The sequence below is a fragment of the Salvelinus fontinalis genome, chromosome 29 (assembly GCF_029448725.1).
Source record: "Salvelinus fontinalis isolate EN_2023a chromosome 29, ASM2944872v1, whole genome shotgun sequence".
Lineage (NCBI taxonomy): Eukaryota > Metazoa > Chordata > Actinopteri > Salmoniformes > Salmonidae > Salvelinus > Salvelinus fontinalis.
In genome coordinates, this window is record NC_074693.1 from 34,694,089 (window position 1) to 34,710,552 (window position 16,464).

The following is a 16,464-nucleotide window of genomic DNA, read 5'->3' on the forward strand; positions in this document are numbered from 1 at the left end:
AACGTCACTTCCTATATCAACGTTATTATTTTGATGTGCAAGAAATTAGTCTTAACTAAATATGTTTACTACTCTGATCTAATATTAGCTATTATGATCAATGTTTTTCTAACAAACAATATGTTTTATTATATTATATGTCGAATCTTAATAGTTGTAAACGTAAATAAACGGCTTTTCCGGATACGTAAGTTCCTGTCAGGATATTAATGGTTTCTTGCACCAGCGACTCACATGCGTTTTTATTCAAGGTTATGTTTTCTCACTGTGATTTCTAATGTATGATTAAATTGTATTCGTTTGTAAAGATGTATAAATTGTTGCAAGTCCCGATACGTGAACTTGTTACTTGTAAATGTTCTCGACATCTTTCAGTTCCATGTCTATCTGTAAAGCATAGGACCAAATGGATATCATCACCTGCTCTACCAAGGCAGTATACTTCTGTGTTAGGAGGAAGCGTTTTCCATCAGGCACTTCCTTTTGTATTGAATGGCACATGGATGACCAGGTTTTACAGCACTGCAAGAGGAGCAAGCGGTGAAACTCAAGAGCTGGGTAAAAATGTAAAAAATCAGGGGACACACGCCTCCATAGAGCCAGAAAAAGAGGAGGAATTTGTTTTCATGGACTACATTGAGCCAGAAGATAGTCACGTTGACCAACTTCGTGGTCAGCTCCATGTGAATGCTGTCCCCATGATTTCCAAAGAAGACGAGAGGTTACCGCCGAGGTCAGGCTCCGACAAGCAGCAGAGAACTCTGGAGCAACAGCTGCGGTCATTGAAAGATGGGACCGTCACCAAACTGGAGACGGTGAGCCCTGATTCTCTCATCGAGTTTCATGATGTAGGGTTCCCTCTCAAGGAAACAAGTAAGAAAAAGAAACTTAAAGGACAGCAGAGAATCTATGGTACACCAGATATGGAGGAACCTGTCAGTGACACCTGCTGCAACGGATGTGGCGCAGTCATGCACTGCATTGCACCTGATGTGGCAGGCTATCTTCCAAGTGAGAAGTATAAACTTTTGCTAGAGGAAAACGAATTGAAAAAGGCAATTTGTCAACGTTGCTACTTGCTCACACACCACCAAAAGGCATTGACTGTCAAGATGTCCAAGGAGGAATATCGGGATATAGTCCGCAGGGTCAAATCAGAGAAAGCATTGGTACTGTTGATTGTGGATCTTCTGGACATCCCAGACTCCATAGTACCAGACTTGCTAGAGCTTGTTGGTGAAAACAAACACATAGTGGTTCTGGGTAATAAAGTGGACTTGCTCCCTGGAGACTCTGAAAACTACTTGCAAAGGATTAAACGTCAGCTTTCCATGTACTGTGCTGATGTAGGCATTTCCAGTGATAATATCAAAGATACCCACCTCATCAGTGCCAAAACAGGATACGGAATAGAAAATCTCATCTCAAGTCTTCAGAGATCGTGGAAGTACAAGGGGGACGTGTATCTGGTAGGAACAGCCAACGCTGGGAAATCCACACTGTTCAACAGTCTACTAGAGTCCGACTACTGCAAATCCAGGGCCTCAGATGTGATCCACAAAGCTACCATATCTCCATGGCCTGGTAAGATAGAGCTGCCCAGCCTGTAACCCAAAGTTCCACTATAAGATGCATTACAAACACTCAAACAAGGCCGTGAACAAAAAGCTTCTTGTTGAGTATACCAAACATCAGGATCACCTTCCTAATATTGAGTTGCACCCCAGAACAGCCTCAATTCGTCGCGGCATGGACTATAAGGTGTCAAGCATTCCACAAGGATTGCTGGCCCATGTTGACTCCAATGCTTCCCACAGTTGTGTCAAGTTGTCTGGATGTCCTTTGGGTGGGGAACCATTCTTGATACACACGGCAAACTGTTGAGTGTGGAAAAACCCAGCAGCGTTGCAGTTAATTTTACAAGTATTTTGTTGTATTTTACCTCCTTTTTCACCCCAATTTCGATCTTGTCTAAACGCTGAAACTCCCCAACGGGCTCGAGTCATGCATCCTCCGAAACATGACCAAACCGCACTTCTTAACTCCCGCCCGCTTAACCCGAAAGCCAGCCGCACCAATGTGTAGGAGGAAACACTGTTCAACTGACGACCGAGGTCAGGCACAAGGAGTCGCTAGAGTGCGATGAGCCCCGCCGGCCAAACCCTCCCCTAACCCAGACGATGCTGGACCAATTGTGTGCCGCCCTATGGCACCCGGCGATCACGGCCGGGTGTTATACAGCCCGGGATCAAACCCGGGTCTGTAGTGACGCCTCTAGCACTGCGATCCAGTGCCTTAGACCACTGTGCCACTCGGGAGGCCCCTCAGCGTTGCAGTTCTTGACACAAACAGGTGCGCCTGGCACCTGCTACTGTACCCCATTCAAAGGCACTTAAATATTTTGTCTTGCCTGTTCACCCTCTGAATGACACACACACACACACACACACACACACACAATCCATGTCTCAATTGTTCAAGGGTTCAAAATCCTTCTTTAACCTGCATCTGCTCCTTCATCTACATTTAACAGTGGATTTAACAACTGACCTCAATAATGGATCATAGCTTTCACCTGAATTCACATGGTCAGTCTATGTAATGGGAAGTTCCTAATGTTTTGTACACTCAGAGTATGTCCGTTTGTGTATAGGCTCAAGTCTCTCTAAAATGTTGAAAACAAATTCTTAAATTGTATTTGAAATTGAATATGATCCACAGGTACAACCCTGAACCTCCTGAAGTTCCCCATCATCAACCCCACCCCGTATCGCATGTTCAGGAGGTCCGAGAGGCTCCAGAGCGCCTCCAAGCAGACCGAGAGTGATCTCTCTCCACAGGAGCTCAAGAGACTAGAGCAGTTCAGCAAGCAGGGCTACCTAGTGGGTAAGAGATTGGTGTTGGCTGTTGGGAACATGACTGATGGTAACCCTAACAGGGTAGCCTAAATACCAAGGGGTGGAATTGGACAACCCATACAGCTTAACCCTTGGCCTTCTGTGTTTTCAATGGCTTGCATTGTTTCTTATAGATTTGTACTCTTAATGCAGGGTAATTGTAAAAAATCCTATGTTGGTTTAGGTCGCATTGGGAGGACGTTCCGTACCAACGTAGAATCCAACAGAGGCCTGATAGAGTTTGATCCTGATAGTCTGGCCTACGGAGAGGATGTGATTGACAAGGAGGAGAGAGACCGTACTCTTTCCAACCCTTCTACGGAAGTGCACTTGACGCTCAACGAACTGAAAGACGCGCACTGGCTCTATGACACCCCTGGCATCATGAAAGAGCATGACGTGAGCTACTTCCTATTCGCTCTTGGCTCCACTGTTACTGCCAGGCTAAAACTTTGCCCATATTATTTCATAGATTGCAATGCAAGTCATTACAATCCTGGAATCTGTCCAAAATAGCAACCTATTGGTCAAAAGTTGTGCACTATATAGGGACTAGGGTGCCATTTCAGACACACCCCTGCATCCACTTGAAACGGCATGTATTCATGATGTAACTGTTTACCAGCACTAGGAGAGAACACTTGGGACTAATTAATACCCTTTGACTATGTTTCCCTTCTGATGTTAGTGAGTTGGCAGATTAAAGTAGTTCCTTAGCTTATCCCCTGGGGGAGAAGGAGTCCCTTGTTATTCCTCTCCTATTACTACATCACGTTTGAAAGTATCATTTACACAAGTGGGATGCCAGGATACATTTACAATGGAACAGATTTATGGATGTGCAGTGGAACAGATTTATGGATCAACCATCTTGTGTGTCATTGCAGTAGATTTATGTTTAGTTAATTATTCCATTGTACCACTCTCATAAAAGTTTTCTTATAAGACAAGCCCTAACTAGTGGTGAACAGAACAATGCCATCCATTCATCTCACACCCCCTCTCCCATGTTTGTTAGGTCCTCGATCTGTTGACAGAGCAGGAGGTGAAGTTGGTGGTGCCCACACAAGCCATCGTGCCCAGGACGTTTGTGTTGAAACCTGGAATGTCGCTATTCCTGGGAGCTCTAGGCCGAATTGATTACCTTCAGGTGAATGCCTTTCATTGTTGCTTATGTCCTTGAGGTGTTCTGGTCTATTCATGTTCTGTATCATGTCACTTTCATGTTTTGTGTGGACCTCAGGAAGAGTAGCTGCTGCAACAGCTAATGGGGATCCTAATAACAAATAACCATGCTCAACTGTGACATCGAAACAGTGGTGCACACTTCTGTCTTTGACTTTGAGACGTAATATTAATTTCCCAGGGTGAGAAGTCTTGCTGGTTCTCAGTCATTGCTTCCAACCGGGTCCCGATTCACATCACCGGTCTGGACAGGGCTGACAGCATTTACCAGAAGCATGCTGGTCAAATCCTGCTGGGAGTAAGTGGATGCTGCTTACTTAACTCAGTTAAGGACATAAAAGCTCTTTCTGAAATGGTACAACAAAACAAGTTTACAAATAATGTTATCAACATGAAGAACTCTGTGTGGATAGGTACCAATGGGTGGAGAAGAACGCATGAAGGAATTCCCCCCTCTTGTCTCCCAAGATTTTGAGCTGAAGGGGCAGGGTTATCCGAAAGCCAGTGCTGATATCAAGTTTTCCTCTGCAGGTAATACACACATAATTACAAATTGATCAACCAGCCGACCCAGACGTTTCAGGGTTGGTATTTTTCAAAAGCGTAGTGCTACCAAATAAAAAAATAATAATAATGTATTCTATTCTTAGGATGGGTGGCAGTGACAGGAGTGGAGGGGAACAGTCTCCTGCTGCGTGCCCATGCTCCAGTGGGTGCAGGGCTCTCCCTGAGGAGTCCACCTCTACTCCCCAACATCGTTAACCTGAAGGGAGAGCGCATCAAGAAGTCTGTTGCTTATAAGACCAGGAAACCCCAGGCCCTGGTGGACACCAGCCTGTCCTACAAGGGAGCAGAGAGGCTCAAGGTGAAGAAGAAAAAATGAAGTGCGTAACAACCTCTCTATGGGGCAACAAGGGTCTTCATGTCAAGAGGCTTTTTGTACTGGATATTTATTCGTGATACAGCACTTTCAGTTATGGATTTTTTTCCATCTGTGTTTGTAAAATTGGCTGTAAATGTAACGATTATAAATAACCTACATATAAACAGTTGTATTTGTTTATCGATGTGTAGACTTGTGCTTCAATTTACATTGCTTTCTTTCCATTTAGACAGCAGGTAGGGAACCTTTTAGTGAATAACTTTTTTCAAAGTATTTTGAAACGTAATATACTTTTTAAACGTATTAGTAACTGCAGAAAATGTAAGAAATGGAAGGAATCACGCACCAACAACTTTTAATTTAGAAATGTAGAGCAGAAAATGGTACAGGATGTTTGTTTTAAATACACAAAAAGGTTTTAAACAGCCAATTGTTTTCAAAGTCTTGGGGACAATGTCCAATAACTCCCCACTTTGGTGAAGGTGTTAAAGTTTGTTGGCATTTATTGAATTGAAAAATAGTAAATTTCTTCACTAACTGAAAACAGTAAATGACGGGTATAGGCTAAAACTTCAATATCCCGGGCGTTAATTTTTTAAAATTCACTGAACACAACCGCCGCTTATTAAAGCCAGGCTTCTATTTCCCTAATACACACAGCTTTTGCTCAATAAAATGTTGAAAAGATATCCACACTGTTTGCGACCAGTATAAACATAACAAATCCATCGCAGATCAGACTTGCGAAGGCTGCCTATCATACACCCCTGATTTCGTGCTTCAGCACCATGAATTTTGTATCGTGTTTTATTTTTGGTGGCATCATGGCTAACAATGACAGAATTCTAAAATGTTTAAATGCACATGACTGGGAATATCAGAGCTGTGTCCATGGTAACCTCGTAAATATTAAAAGGGACAGGCGGCTATTTGAGACTGCATTTAATTGGAAGTTTTACGGTACATATGATTACACAATATGTGAATGAAAAATGGTTACAAAGAATGAACAACTTTTCCTATCAACTAAAAAACAATACAGGAAGTGAACAAAAAAAAATAGATAATTTACAGTGACACGGAATCTAACCGTCTAGATAAGAGTGCATCGGGCTAAATTCGACCAGTTTTCCAGGGAACCCTGGTACTATTCTATGCCTTCCAATAGTCAAACTCAAAACATAAGTCTTTAAATTTCTATACCTTCTCACTTTGGCATCATACCCAAAACACAATATTGCACTGAATTTACTAAGAGTACACATTGCATTTTTATTAGCTAAGTCTACCAATCACCTCAATTGAACACAACTAGATGCAGATGAAAGAAGCATATCACTGATGGCACAAACAGGCTAAGCTTTGGAGGCACAATTCTGTAAAACATGAGTGGGGTGATAACCGCAGAAATCAAGTTGATGGGTTCGATCTGCAGAGTAATCAAACAGTTACAACTAAACTTCCAAGGAATGGTTATAAAGTTAGACAGTATAACAACAATATCATTGTAATCAGACCTCTTACTGTAGGAAAATGTGACTCAATTAACAAAGCTACACTGTTAATATGCAAAAACATCAAAACAAAATCAGAAAATAATGATTGTCGAAGGCAAAAAAAAAAAATGTAGAACTACCGGTATCTTCACAGGCTCAACGGTAAAAAAAAATCATCTTTGGACATTTTCTGAAATCAAACACAAAACTGATAATGGCAAAGTTTCAGATGTGTGCACAAACATCCATTTCACAACTTGTTTTCAATGTTAGCGGTCCATTCTCTATCAGTGATAGCAACATAGTATCCTGTTCATCCTGATCTTAAGTTCTATAGGCCTATACATTTCAAGGGCCAGTAACACCCTACCTCCCATATTAGTTGTGCATTTGTTAATGAGTAGTACGAGTTTTCTTTTTGTATGACTAAATGTACTTGGATATACAAAAAGTGACAACATAATTCAAACATTAACGCAAGAAACAATTCTATACACACTTGTGCCAGATGAACCCAAAGAAACCTCGCCCCATTTCATAAATTCGACTAAGAGTCATGAGTCATGGCAATTAACACCTATAAAGTTTTTGTGATGAAGAGATTAGTTAGTCCATTGTACAGATTGATAAGATGTATACAATGTTTTTTATTTTTTAATATCTATTGATGTTATCAATAAAATAAAGAAATCAAAGTAGTTGTCAAGTACTCCCTAAATGGTGGACTTTGAACATGCAGTCCTTGTCCCCATTTCGGAGACAGGTCGCTTCACTGGAGTGGACTCGCACAATAGGAGTGAGAGCGCCATTATTCTCTGGGTTATTTGGCATGGACCACCTGGGTCCTTCTAATCTTGTCTCCCTAGGGTTTCTTTGGTTCTTCATTGAAAAAGTGTAACACTTCCTTTCATAATTGATTTACGGTTGTTCTTCAACGGGCTGATGGATTAAAACAACGGGTACAACTCATCTCTTGGTGGGTTCTTCTGTCGAAAACTCAACCGGTTTGTGAACTAAAAAAAAAGGTGTAGCGATTTCTTGAATATCAACCACTATGGAAAATCCAGGTAACTGCCAAAATAAAGGAAACACTCGAGTAAATGAGATACAAAGTATATTAAAAGCAGGTGCTTCCACACAATTGTGATTCCTGAGTTAATTAAGCAATCTACATGCCATCATGTTTAGGGTCAGGGCCATGTATAAAAATGCCCAGTTTCCCCTTATTTTGGCTACCATGGCTCGAAGAAGAGATCTTAGTGATTTTAAAGAGGGGTATCAAAGCAGCATAGGGGGTTTAAAGTGTTTTTGTCTCAGTCACCAGATCTCAACCCAATTAAACACTTATGGGAGATTGTGGAATGGTATCTGAGAGAGCATTTTTCACCACCATCAAGAAAACACCAAATGATGGAATTTCTCGTGGAAGAATGGCGTCGCATCCCTCCAATAGAGTTCCAGGCAGTTGTAGAATCTATGCCAAAACGCATTGAAGCTGTTATGGCAGCTTGTGGTAGCCCAACACCTTTACTTTGGCAGTTACTTGTTTATACAACGCTATTACAGAATGGTTCGCTTTTAGTTAGTTGCATAACCATACGAGAATAACAAGCAAAAAAAAATTGTATCCCATATTTTCTGAATTTCTCAGCCAAATGCCAAACCATGAACATTAGGTTTTCGACCTCACATGGTATAAACTCACATATCCTCTATGATTTCTGTTTGAAAACAAGAACTGTAGAATTTATAGTCAAACGGTCTGGGAACCAATACGTGAAAGCCCAGACACCAATTATCAAATAAACTAGTCTGCCTAAAGCTGGTATTACAAAGACGGTCAGATAGTTTTAGGCATACCATAGAATGTTCATATTTTATACAGCAGTAACCGTGAGCACTAATGCAAGGTAACTGAATATCTACTGTTAATATGTTGACACAGACAACTATACAAATGTTTTATAACAGGGGGAAAGGGTCAAGCAAAATACACCGCTGGAATCAAAGCTCCCTGCTCTGCAGGCACTCACTTGTCCGGCTTGGAAGCATTGTCAAAGATAATACACATTCACCAGGTGCCGATTCAGGTGCCGACGGAACTCCGCCTCCAAGAGGAAGCTACGGTCACAGAAGACGCACATGTGACTCTTGAGTTCAGTTGGAGTCGGAATCTCTTCTGTGGGAGTTTCAGGGTCATTGGCCAGTTTACCGGCGGCTGCCGCCAGCCCGTTGAGCCCTGAATCGTCACTGCCCTCCGAGGCGCTGTCACTGATCTCGCTTCCTCCGTCATGGCTGTGGATGCCCTCGTCCTCCTCGGTTTCAGTAGGCTTTCCACTTGGCCTAGGGAGCTCCAGGGAGGGTGTTGATGGTTCTCCCTGTGCCCTTCTAAAATCGCGAGAGACGTCACTTTCTATGGGAGATGGGGACTCGTCGGCGCTGCTGAAGCCTTCAGGAGTAGGAGTTTCCTCTGCTTTGTCGGCGACCTCAGCCTGCTCAGCCCGTGGGGTTGTGTCCTTGGTTGGGGATACATTTTGCCGTGCAAGGTTGTTTTCCCCATTACTGGGCCGTTCTTCTGCTGGGTTCTGCCCAGTAGATGTATCCAGGGCAGGGACAGTCTCCTGGTCAGATGCCTGCTGCTCTTCCTGTACAACTGTTGGCTGAAGCTCTGTGGCAGGACATGTTTTGCTTTCAGGGGGGCTAAAGGGGTTCTCAATGATGGAACACACCTTGTTCTCACTGGAAGCCTCGGTCTCTCCAGGGCTTGCTTTTTTCTTGTTGCTCCTTTTCAGCTTCTTCACTACAGGCGAGTACATCATCTGGTCTACTGGGTCCTTCTGCTCGGATGCTGTGCAAGGCTCAGTAGTTTTGCGTCGGGGGGTACTGGCTTTTGTTTGTGACTTGTCAGCAGTCTTGGTTTTTAACCGTTTGGCCTTAATGTTGGTGCAGGACTCATCAGGAGATTCCTTCATTGATAAGTCCAAGGCCTCTGTAGTTTTTCTCTTCACTGGCTTCGTCTTGCTCTTCTCTTTTTGTTTTTTCACTGGTGCTTCCAGACTTTGGGGAGTGTTTTCAACAGTCTTTTCAACCACTTTCTCAATTTTTTTGGAAGTACTCTTCTGAGATTTTATTGCGTTTTTGTTCTCTTTTCCTTCTTTCTCATTCTTCAGTGTCTTCAGCTGCTCTTTTTTCTCCTCCTCCAGCGTCTTGTTTTCCTCCTTCGCTTTCTCCATATTCTCCCTCTCTAGCATGTCTTTCTCTAACCTCTCCTTGACTGATTTGTCTTTCTCAATACTGTCCTCTTCCAAACCCGCCTTTTGAACTTTTTCCTTTATTTCGGTCTTATCCTGAACACTTGTTTTCCCAGTCATCTGTTTTTTGAGACTTCTCTTAACTTTATTGCCTGCTATTTCAACCACAACTGCTGTCTCCTTCCCACTCTCCTTCAGGGTAACATTCTGCTTTGTATTCTCACAGTTCATCTCTATACTCTTGCGTTTCAGTGTTACCTTTTTCTCTGCCTTGTCCTTTGCCTTTTTAGGTATCTCTTTGACAGAGGAGATGTCACATTTCTTGGGGGTCTTGTCCATTGCCATGCTTTCTACTGCTTGAACAGGGCTAGTTTTGCTGCTCTTCTTGGTCTCTTTGACAGGAGAGTTGTCACATTTCTTGGGGGTCTTCTCTGTTTCCATGCTTTCTACTGCTTGAACAGGGCTAGTTTTGCTGCTCTTCTTGGTCTCTTTGACAGGAGAGTTGTCACATTTCTTGGGGGTCTTGTCCGTTTCCATGCTTTCTAGTGCTTGAACAGGGCTAGGTTTGCTGCTCTTGGTCGAGAGATTGATAGGGCTTGATTGTTTATCAGCTCCAGAGATCTCTGGTCCCTCCTCCTCATCACCATCAATTGCTGACAGCTCAAACTTTGCTGTTCCATTCACCATGTTGTACTCATCTGTGAATTCATCAGAATCAGGTTTCTTGACACGCAGTTTGACCTTTGACACATCCATTGCGATCTGTGGGCAGCCAGGGTGTCGAGACTTGATGTGATATTGTAGGTTACACTTCTTGGAAGCGGCATACTTGCAGACAGGGCAAAGGAACTGACGCGGGTTGAGGTGGAGCTCCACATGCTTTTTGTAGTTGCTGCGGTCAGCCGTCTTGTATTGGCAGTGGGGGCAGCATAGGGGCTTGGGTCCATTGTGAACCTGTCTGGAATGGCGTGTCACCTCATGCTGATTGGCAGCCAGATAGTTGCAGCGGTCACATTTGAAAGGCCTTTCACCTGTCAAGAAAAGCATGTGTAAAATGGTCAGTTTAGAGACATTTTAACTGCTGTTAACATCAATGGGAACACTGGCACACATTTCATGCAGGGAAGATGGACCACAATACAGAGAGACAAGCAACAATTACAAGTCGAACACGAAGCATCTCACAGCACGTATCGCAAACCACTTTACCGTTCTTTTCCAAAACCATCTGCTCCAGCGAATGCAACATAAGGAGAAAAAGTTGACTATGAGAGGAAACCAAAACAGAGACCTATATCTATGCACAATCAATCATATTTGTGTCACATAATAGAAATATGTACAGTCAGGCCTCTTTGTCATGTAACCTGTGTTAGACACTCACCCGAGTGTGTTCTCATATGCCTGGTAAGATGGGTCTTCTGGGAGCTTGAGTACTCACAGTACGGACATCGAAAAGGACGCTCCCCTAAAGTAGAAAAAACAGAGTTAGCTATACTGTTAAAAAATAAAATCATACTTTGACCATTAAGTGCATACTTTGAGTGAAAAGGTTATATTTGACATACCTGTGTGAGTGCGGATATGCTGCACGTAGTTGTTCTTACGGTCCGAGAAATAGCTGCACTGGTTGCAGGTGAAGAGCTTACTGGGGAAATGGTTCCTGAGGTGCTTTTTCCAGTGGTACTGGCTGACGGTCGTATACGTGCAGATGGTGCATTTGTAGACCCTCTGGTCATCGCCCTCCTTCTCGTGGTGCTTAAGGTGAGCCATGTAATGGTCGTAGCGGTTGGTGTTGTAGCCGCAGCGCTCACAGCGGATCAGCCCTTTGTTGTTGGCCCCACCATCACCACTCTGCGCCTCTTGATCTGGTCCCGCCGACGTCTCTTTCTCCCGTGCCTTGTCCCCCACCATGCGTTTCACTGCGATCATCCTATTGGCGCTGTGGATTTGGATGTGGGTTACAAACTCCTCCTCGCACTGGGCCTGGTAGTTGCAGGGTTTACAGAAGAAAGGTTTCTTCTTCTTAGCTGACTCCATGATCATGCCCAGAGGTGTAGAAGGGGTGGAAGGGCTAAAAGGGCGCTGGTCAGAGGGTTTGGACAGGTCAATCCCTTCTTCCTCCTCATCTATCGCCTCAACCTGGGAAAGGGCAGCCCGTGGAGACTCTGGGTATTCTACGATACACATCTCTCTCTCGTGGCTATCGTAACTGTATCGGATGATGTTCTCGTCTTCACTATCGGAGTAGCTGCCGACGGTTTGAAGCTCCATCATCTCCTTCCCTTCTGCTGGGTTTTCACATGCTACGTTGGCGAGCATGACCAGCTGCGGCGCCGGCAGCTCGTTGTGTGGAAGCTCAGCCAACCCCTGGGCATCCTCCGCCATGGGCATGCCAACTGAGGTGGAGAACATGACCAATCCCATTGGATACACCGTCTGAGAAGCCATGCTGACAGGGCTGTTGCTGTGGGTGATGAGAGCAGAACCGGAGGTCATGGATCAAAAAACTTCAATTAAGATATGTTTTCATTTTCAGAACTAAAATGCTAGTAGTAGTAGTAGTCAAAGAGAGTATGAGTTTTAACAGGCCTTCAAAAGACCAGACAACTCAAGTTACATACACTTGGTCCCAACTCATTAAAATGATATGGCTTGCAAGTTGTCCAAGCAACTACCAACCATGTCACCGTACCTTCTCTGAATCAGTTATTTGGAATTTATAGAGCAGGATGTTTTTATGATAATCCGGGAATGGTGCATCCAAGAAAGAAATCACAAATGTCATCAATACAAGTGTCAGGATAAAGAAAGTATGCTAAACCAACACAATTACAGTACACCATCACATTGATTCCTTGTCTTCATGCTGTTCATATCGATGCGATGTACCGGTATGTGACTATATAACCGATTACAATGTTGTATGTATTCTTCATTTGTAAGAAATTATATTTATCTTTATTAAATGTAATAAAGAAAAAAGAAAAATCATCTATATAAAAATGTAACACAAAACGACCAAGAATATACCACCACTTCAAAATGTATGTTTCATAACTTCATTGTGGGCATACTTTTACTTTGACACAGTGCTTTGGTCAAATCCAGTCTCCTAGGTCTGTGTTTGCATGCACAGAAATTTGTGTTCGGCCATTTTGAAACAGCACCACCAACTTCGTCGACAGCGCCCAACAACTACAGTATCATGTCCTACATTCTAACTAGTATGAAGAGAAAATAAGAACTGGAAATACAAAAAATACAATTGTGCACTGGGTTGTTTGATCTCCATGCCAAACAAAATATATAGGCCTAAATGGTCATATTTACTAAATACTTAAACACATTTTACATATATTTACTTTATAAGCACAAAACTGTGTAGAGTAGACATACTTTGTATAACATGCTGGTATCAAAATAATCTAAACAGAATACGATGACTAAAAATACAACTTCTGAGTTATAGCCTATCCACTAGACCTCAACAATACAAGTGGAAAGTTGCAGTATTTCATATCGTTAACAAATGAATCAATTTTTGCTAAAAACAAACTTTTTATCAACAATAGTATTCCACATATCGCTTTGTAAGCTTGCTACGACAGAGGCAGAGAATGTCGCTGTCCAGCAAGGCCCTCAAAATTTAACTCGGAAAACTAGTTTTGCGGAAGCGCAAACTCCGAACAATACAAAAATAAATGGTATAATCTTGAACAATTTAGAAATAATGTTTATGTTATTAGTTTCATTTTAAAAAACGAATCATATCATAAATACAGTTAGGCGTGTAAACACTTCGAACGTTTAGAACAGCGTCTGTTAGCCATGGTCCTGATCTCCGTGCTGAAATCAGCCCTGGACAGCGCCTCTCCCTTTCAGCAACCCCAATGAGCAACCCCCACACTGCCTCCATTTTCAAAACTGTTCGTCAAAGTTAGTTTGTTAAACAAATTCAAAACAACAGACAATTAATATGTTAATTGGTTACATACACCTTACCTTATATATGTGTCCACTCCCTGTCGGTATTCGGTCAATATTATCGAAGTACTAGTACACAAACTGTTCAAGGAAAAAGTTTCTGGACATTCCTACACATCACCCTGGCTCCGTCTGTTCGCAGGGAAGGCTGGCTGACGTCAGCGCGAGCTAGTGTGGCGTTTCTTGGTGCTTTCAAGACATTTGGGAACTTCTGGGAAAAACTATGTAAAATCATGACTTCGGTGATCATCAGGTCGGTAAGTCGGAGCTCTAGAAAAAGGCCGGAGTCCCGGACTTGGAATTCCGAGTTGGATGACCGTTCAAAACAATTTTTTGTCTTGAATGCACTGAAGTCGGAATTCGGAGATTTCCGAGTTCGCAGTTGTTTTGAACGCGGCATCCACCCGGGGCGTCTTCGTTCCAAATAACAATGTCCAATTGGTCAAACAAAGCAATCATGTTGTACGTTTTTCTAATAAATATGTGCATTATTACGTGAGTTATTTTCATTTAGAATTTTTTTTGGCAAAGTGTTTTATTCCTCTTATGAAAAAAATACAATTTACACTGGGGAGAAAAACTAGTTACAAAGTGTCTACTGCTATATACATCTCAATAATACAAACATGTAACATTAGCATTAAATATAAAGAACATTTAACAAGTCAAAGTACAACGATTTATGAATAAATCATTAGTGTTTTTAATATTGGCTGGACTGGTAATTTCCTCAAAACTGTCCTGAAACATTGTTTACGTTATGTGTAATATATATATTCAGAATGTGTAGTTAGTAGATCAGTGTCTTGCCAATAAAAAAGTAAAGATCTTAATTGACATGTTTCAGTGTTTCATTACCAGGCATACTGGGGATAGGCCACACTGAACATAGTTTGATTGAATTCTTTCCATACCAATATGATATAATTAGAGCGTTGGGCCAGTAACCGAAAGGTTGCTGGATTGAATCCCAGAGCTGACAAGGTAAAAATCTGTCGTTCTGCTCCTGAGCAAGGCAGTTAAGTTATATCAGAGGATCTACCAGGCCAAAATGCAAAAGAAAAATTATAACATGAGAACAACTCACACAGACTGCATTCTCTAGTCCACAGTGTAATGCTGCACACAAACTCACTTTGGTCTGTTGGGGCCAAATCCTTGTGGACCATGCCAGGAAGCAGGCTCTAGTCTGGGCATACACATGCCTTCACTTTTGAAATTGTGACTTTGCAAATGTGTAGTCATGGGTCTGTTGAAAATTAAGACAGCTTTTCCTCTTGATGAAAGTGTTATTAGCAACACAAGGCCTCCAGGTCATGAATCACACCAGATGCAACACAATGCCTCCTCTGGTCATGAATCACACCAGATGCAACACAAGGCCTCCAGGTCATGAATCACACCAGATGCAACACAAGGCCTCCTCTGGTCATGAATCACACCAGATGCAACACAAGGCCTCCAGGTCATGAATCACACCAGATGCAACACAATGCCTCCTCTGGTCATGAATCACACCAGATGCAACACAATGCCTCCTCTGGTCATGAATCACACCAGATGCAACACAAGGCCTCCAGGTCATGAATCACACCAGATGCAACACAAGGCCTCCAGGTCATGAATCACACCAGATGCAACACAAGGCCTCCAGGTCATGAATCACACCAGATGCAACACAAGGCCTCCAGGTCATGAGTCACACCAGATGCAACACAAGGCCTCCAGGTCATGAGTCACACCAGATGCAACACAAGGCCTCCAGGTCATGAGTCACACCAGATGCAACACAAGGCCTCCAGGTCATGAATCACACCAGATGCAACACAAGGCCTCCAGGTCATGAATCACACCAGATGCAACACAAGGCCTCCTCTGGTCATGAATCACACCAGATGCAACACAAGGCCTCCAGGTCATGAATCACACCAGATGCAACACAAGGCCTCCTCTGGTCATGAATCACACCAGATGCAACACAAGGCCTCCAGGTCATGAATCACACCAGATGCAACACAAGGCCTCCTCTGGTCATGATTGAATTATTCAGTCATCAGATAAAAAGCACATGTTTTTGCTAACACAAAATTCAAGAGAAATGTAATTATCATGGACAAAATTTATCACAAACCAATGGACAGATTTTGGATTGAGTCGAAGACTTTAGGAGAAATCACTTTTAATGTTTATTTGGAAGATTCTGATATTTTGTTATATTTTGACCCAGCTGATATGAACCCCGATAAAATGTTCATAGTTCATTTGTTTATTTTCTTGAAAAATTCTTTATTCATAAGATGAAGTTGGCAGAGAACAAAACCCTCACATTTATTGAAGATGGAACTGAAACATTATGTTGAAATCATTAGTAAATGTAAAAACAAAAAAGCATTAAGCACCAAAATACTTTATGACAAATGTAAATGTTCTTGTATTACCCCTGTCTATGTTAAGTTTATTTCCTTTTTTGTATTGTGTTCGATACAAAAGTTAAAATATATATTTTTTAAAGTCAATGGATTTTATAGTTTTATTGCCGTCTGCCACCCGGTGGCGGTTGTGCGTTATATTTGACATGGGGACACTGCCTCAATTGTATTTTGACTGCACTGGCCTTTTAATATGTCCTACCATATTTGTTATTTTTTTACACTGACAATTGAATATCATAGTTGTATATTATTTCCTTCTGTCAAAGAGAAAAGATAATGTAAAGATAGACCACTTCAGTCAGTCCAAGGGTCAAGGGATACCAACCCAACCAG

The 16,464-nt window shown here is 42.3% G+C and overlaps 2 protein-coding genes across 3 annotated transcripts; one reads left to right on the forward strand and one right to left on the reverse strand.

Moving 5' to 3' along the window:
* The first annotated feature begins 192 nt into the window (after window positions 1–192).
* Window positions 193–5,145, forward strand: noa1 (nitric oxide associated 1). The gene is made up of 7 exons (XM_055889176.1): window positions 193–1,584; window positions 2,722–2,886; window positions 3,082–3,296; window positions 3,916–4,047; window positions 4,264–4,380; window positions 4,496–4,613; window positions 4,733–5,145. The coding sequence occupies exons 1-7, from the start codon at window positions 282–284 to the stop codon at window positions 4,963–4,965; spliced, it is 2,283 nt and encodes a 760-aa protein (XP_055745151.1). The 5' UTR covers window positions 193–281; the 3' UTR covers window positions 4,966–5,145.
* Window positions 5,146–5,303: 158 nt separating this feature from the next.
* Window positions 5,304–14,293, reverse strand: LOC129827899 (RE1-silencing transcription factor-like). 2 transcript variants are annotated; one of them, XM_055889175.1, is made up of 4 exons: window positions 13,718–14,293; window positions 11,281–12,179; window positions 11,097–11,180; window positions 5,304–10,743 (listed from the first exon to the last, which is right to left on the reverse strand). In XM_055889175.1, the coding sequence occupies exons 2-4, from the start codon at window positions 12,161–12,163 to the stop codon at window positions 8,516–8,518; spliced, it is 3,195 nt and encodes a 1,064-aa protein (XP_055745150.1). In that variant the 5' UTR covers window positions 12,164–12,179; window positions 13,718–14,293; the 3' UTR covers window positions 5,304–8,515. The 2 variants fall into 2 exon arrangements, with proteins under 2 accessions (XP_055745150.1, XP_055745149.1); XM_055889174.1 differs by lacking the exon at window positions 13,718–14,293 and having other exon boundaries at window positions 11,281–13,711.
* Between the last annotated feature and the right edge of the window lie 2,171 nt (window positions 14,294–16,464).

What these genes read in the sequence shown, in the direction of transcription:
- noa1 (XM_055889176.1), top strand. Translation starts at nt 282, where the DNA reads ATGATTAAATTGTATTCGTTTGTAAAGATGTATAAATTGTTGCAAGTC. An exon ending in TACCATATCTCCATGGCCTG is followed by an intron (nt 1,585 to 2,721) that starts GTAAGATAGAGC and finishes TATGATCCACAG; the next exon opens with GTACAACCCTGAACCTCCTG. An exon ending in CAAGCAGGGCTACCTAGTGG is followed by an intron (nt 2,887 to 3,081) that starts GTAAGAGATTGG and finishes ATGTTGGTTTAG; the next exon opens with GTCGCATTGGGAGGACGTTC.
- LOC129827899 (XM_055889174.1), bottom strand. Translation starts at nt 12,211, where the DNA reads ATGACCTCCGGTTCTGCTCTCATCACCCACAGCAACAGCCCTGTCAGC. An exon ending in GCATATCCGCACTCACACAG is followed by an intron (nt 11,181 to 11,280) that starts GTATGTCAAATA and finishes TTTCTACTTTAG; the next exon opens with GGGAGCGTCCTTTTCGATGT. An exon ending in GCATATGAGAACACACTCGG is followed by an intron (nt 10,744 to 11,096) that starts GTGAGTGTCTAA and finishes TTTTCTTGACAG; the next exon opens with GTGAAAGGCCTTTCAAATGT.